Below are 3,854 nucleotides of genomic sequence, written 5' to 3'. Positions count from 1 at the left end.
GGAGATTCCTTTGGAATTCGTGTACGTCCATCCAGCACACACACAGCGACTGAATTACTTATATCTTGATTAAGACGTTTGCGACCCTGGATGCAAGTATGATGTGCCTACTTGTACCTGTATCGATATCACGTAGAGAAGGGGCAGTCATCATAATCAGACACCCCCGAGGTAACAAACTGACGGACGGTGAACCCTACTATGTGAATTATTCAAGATTTGCCATCGAAATAGTGGCTTTCGACGATATCTATATCATCACACCCCAATATAGCCGTGGAATATGTTCTCAATGAAGCTCGTGCGATTGTCCGAGTAGCCATGCTATACCATAAGCCACACTGTGAATGGGCGAGCTGTGCTACTTTGGCCTGAACTAGAGCGCTGTCAGATATTGAAAAATAATGTCGGTGCTGGGCTATACAATGTGGCTCATCAACTTCTCGCCAACCAGTAAGCCAGCATAAACAGAAACGCGTATTGAAAATCTTCTCGCATCGTGTTGTGAAGCGTGGAGTGCGACCTCATCATCCCTCGGCGTGTATCCGTACTAAGTCATTGAGCACCACATTGTGCTGGGCAAGGGAGAATGTATGGTTGTGAGTATCACAATATTGATATAATTAACAGATTGTCTGGAGAGGAAAATCTAAATTCACAGTAGTGCAAACGCGGCGACAATACTTTCAATACGAACACACCACGCGCAGCCGGTCTAGCCGTTGTTCGTATTCTTCGGCTTGTGTCTCAAGCTTCTCCACCTTTTCGCTGTAAAAGGGATCAATAATTGGAATGAAACAGTGCCGCCGTATTCACAGCGAAAGGAGATTGTCACATAGAAAGTACGATCAATTCCAGCCCACGGATTACTTTGGTGAGATTCGCCCAAGCAGTCTGACGTTAAAACACGAGGAGAACTAAAGAACTAAAGAGTTATAAATAATTTTGACTTCAGTTAGAAGTTATATGGTAAAAATGGCAATGATCGAATCTCAACGGGTTTACCGGAAACCAGATGCATCTTGTTCTATCCTAGCCTGCAGGGTTTTGATACTATCATCCAGTTGGTCACCTTTCTGTTGCAGTATGCGTCTCTTATCCCTACAGGGTGAATAAAATACAGCGACGCCATGTCATGTAGTGGATAGTTAAGACAGATAGGCAGCCATAGAAAGCATACAGAAACACTGCAGACAAGCACTATACTGGATTCGAGAACCTTTTTTTTTTCAGTGCCCGACAAAAACTTCTGCCATGCCTTACATACATTGTCTCGTCAATCAATGCCTGTTTTGATTCTCTCAGATCTTTTTCTGACTGATACTGTTTTTCCCATGTGTTCAGAGTGGAAAGTGATAGATCCCACCCAATTGCCGAATTCACCAGTGTTTGACTCACGGCGTTAGGTGAGTTGAAATCACTTGTGGCGTCCGTGTTTACCCAGCGGTAACGGCCCTTCATCTCACCCTGGTAATTTGTTAAATCATTTGGAACTTGAATGTGAATGACATGGACGGCGTATACATGTTTTCCAGATCACTATAGCATTGACTGGCATCGACTCACGGTGAACATTCGATGAACATTTTGGATTTGACTCGCAAATTACCTATTGAGACCAGGGACGAAATCTTAACAGTAATTGAACTTAGACTGGGGTTAGCAACAACATGCTCGGCAAATCGGTTGGGTAGACACCCAGGCTATTGTCATGATAGAAATAAAGTTTCGAGGTGATGCGCAATCGAAGTCACTCCGCATATCGGGCGACATACCTTCAAGTGCATCAGGATACCATCAAACGTGAGAGCCACAATCTCATCAGCACTATCTCTCAGCAGTGTGAGCGCAACCCTGAAGAACAACTAAGCGATGGCAAGTAGAGTGGCCGTGTAAGCCAATGACGATATGCGCCTTGTATGTAAGCTGATACACATTTAGCAATAAATATGGAAGTACCATCCCGTATCTCATTTTTACCGTATGTCACCGCATACACCTGTATATTGCAATGCGTCAGAGGCAAAACGTCGCTAACGATGTCAGTACGGACCTAGACCCTACAGTAATAATCCCATTCTTTACACCTCGACATACCTCTAGAAATCCGTGGTATAGGTCCGGCGATTGTCCAACAGCTAATATATAGTCCATTATATGGAATACACATGGAAGCGGGAGACTCGGGGCAAATAATGTCATCAGCCATTGGGTCAAAAACATCGACACATTTACACCTGTATATGTGCTGAGTCTTTAGTGGACGCTTGTTTGTTTGAGAGAACAACACAGGTATGGTAGTCAATTGAATAATATTTAATACTTGGTCGCAGTTATCCCAACTAACTGAAGTTTTGGCAAAGTCTTCGCTTCAGGCCTTAGCTTTAGCAGATACGAGGTGTGATACTGAGAAATTCTAGTGCGCATCAACGTTATTAGATAGTAAACGATATAAACTACCAACCCCTTTACCCCCCATCAAGACACCATTCAAATGTGCACAGTGCTGAACTGACCTTCTCGTTTACAACACGTTGCGACATCGGGCAAGTGCTGCTCCAGTAAGCGCTCAAACTGGTGACTCCCAAGACCCACCAGCGGTACTCCTGGCATGAACAGCCCTCGGAGCCCATAAGTATCCATGAGTGTTACCAATACCGAGAACGCGTCCTCTTCGGGCATCTACATGTTTGGATGATTAATAAGAATGAGCCTGATATTTGGCACACGATGTCCTATAATCAAACTCGTATGGACCGATCTTTCACACTTTGACATGGGAAATAGAGGCTAATTACCAAATAACAAAAATGATGAAATTCAGCCCCTTCCCCTTTCAGATGGTTTAGAAATTGCAGATTGCTGCAAGAGGCTTGTACAGCACGATACATGTTTGCCCCAAACAACAAGCCCGTGCCTAAAATAGAGTACACAGACACATACTTGCATAAGTAAAATTCCCGCTACGAATGCCATTCCTTGGCAGTAACCATTCTCGACGTCGTGCAGCGCGTAAGCCTTCATCAAGCGGAACAGTGTCTTCTGACCAACTGATAAGGGACATGTTATGATTAGAATCGGCGATTGTAAGCCCAGTATCAAGGTTGAGGGTTGTGTTGTGCAGCTTTGTGTAGTCTGCCAGACAACACTCGTGGAAGAATGAACACTTAATCATACATCACTTAGAACGTTGAGACTCTCTGATAGTGTGATTTTTAAGTATCCGAAATCTAGTTAATATACGTTTGAGCAGAGCGGGAGTTACCGAACGAACAACAGATGTGCGTGGTTTCAAAAACATGCAGTGTGGACCCCGACGACGACAACTCCAGTCAGGGACATGAACAACTGTGTGATACCACTGGCTTCAAACGAGTCAACGGAAACGCCCATCAACTCACCAGCGTCGTTCTTAAAGAGTTCGTGTTCGGGGAAGGTGCGCGAGAGATCTTTCATGATCTGCCTATCATATGGTGATTCCAGCGGGATAGATGACACGTACTCATGCTTCAGATCTGAATTATGTACGCCGGCCAACATAGGCCAAAGAAGGCCTCGGAATCCATCGTTTATGCCAAAGTCTGGCCAGGTACAAAGGTTACATATTATGTCAGCGCAGGATTGTGTTGCGTGCAATCCAAAACTTTAATTTACGTTCACTCGCGTGATGATATATTCGAAATATGATACTTTTATGCTCGGTTCTGGAATATAATTTTTCTGCAACCGTGTGTCGTAGACACCTGTAATAGTACATACATGTATCACATATACATATATATATATATATATATATATATATGTGTGTGTGTGTGTGTGTGTGCGTGTGTGTGTGGTGTATATATTATTATATA

At 43.7% G+C, this 3,854-nt stretch overlaps 1 protein-coding gene across 1 annotated transcript; it reads right to left on the bottom strand.

The window, feature by feature from the left end:
• Positions 1–522: 522 nt before the first annotated feature.
• SARC_12407 (hypothetical protein) lies at positions 523–3,540 on the bottom strand (the record flags this gene model as incomplete). Its single annotated transcript, XM_014293488.1, has 9 exons — positions 523–575; positions 702–768; positions 1,006–1,101; positions 1,268–1,467; positions 1,776–1,865; positions 2,098–2,237; positions 2,517–2,682; positions 2,944–3,050; positions 3,402–3,540. 9 exons carry the CDS (start codon positions 3,538–3,540, stop codon positions 528–530), a joined length of 1,053 nt encoding a protein of 350 aa, XP_014148963.1. The 3' UTR covers positions 523–527.
• Between the last annotated feature and the right edge of the window lie 314 nt (positions 3,541–3,854).

The sequence above is a fragment of the Sphaeroforma arctica genome (assembly GCF_001186125.1).
Source record: "Sphaeroforma arctica JP610 unplaced genomic scaffold supercont1.2281, whole genome shotgun sequence".
Taxonomy (NCBI): Eukaryota; class Ichthyosporea; order Ichthyophonida; genus Sphaeroforma; species Sphaeroforma arctica.
This window is presented reverse-complemented; position numbering and strand designations above follow the sequence as displayed.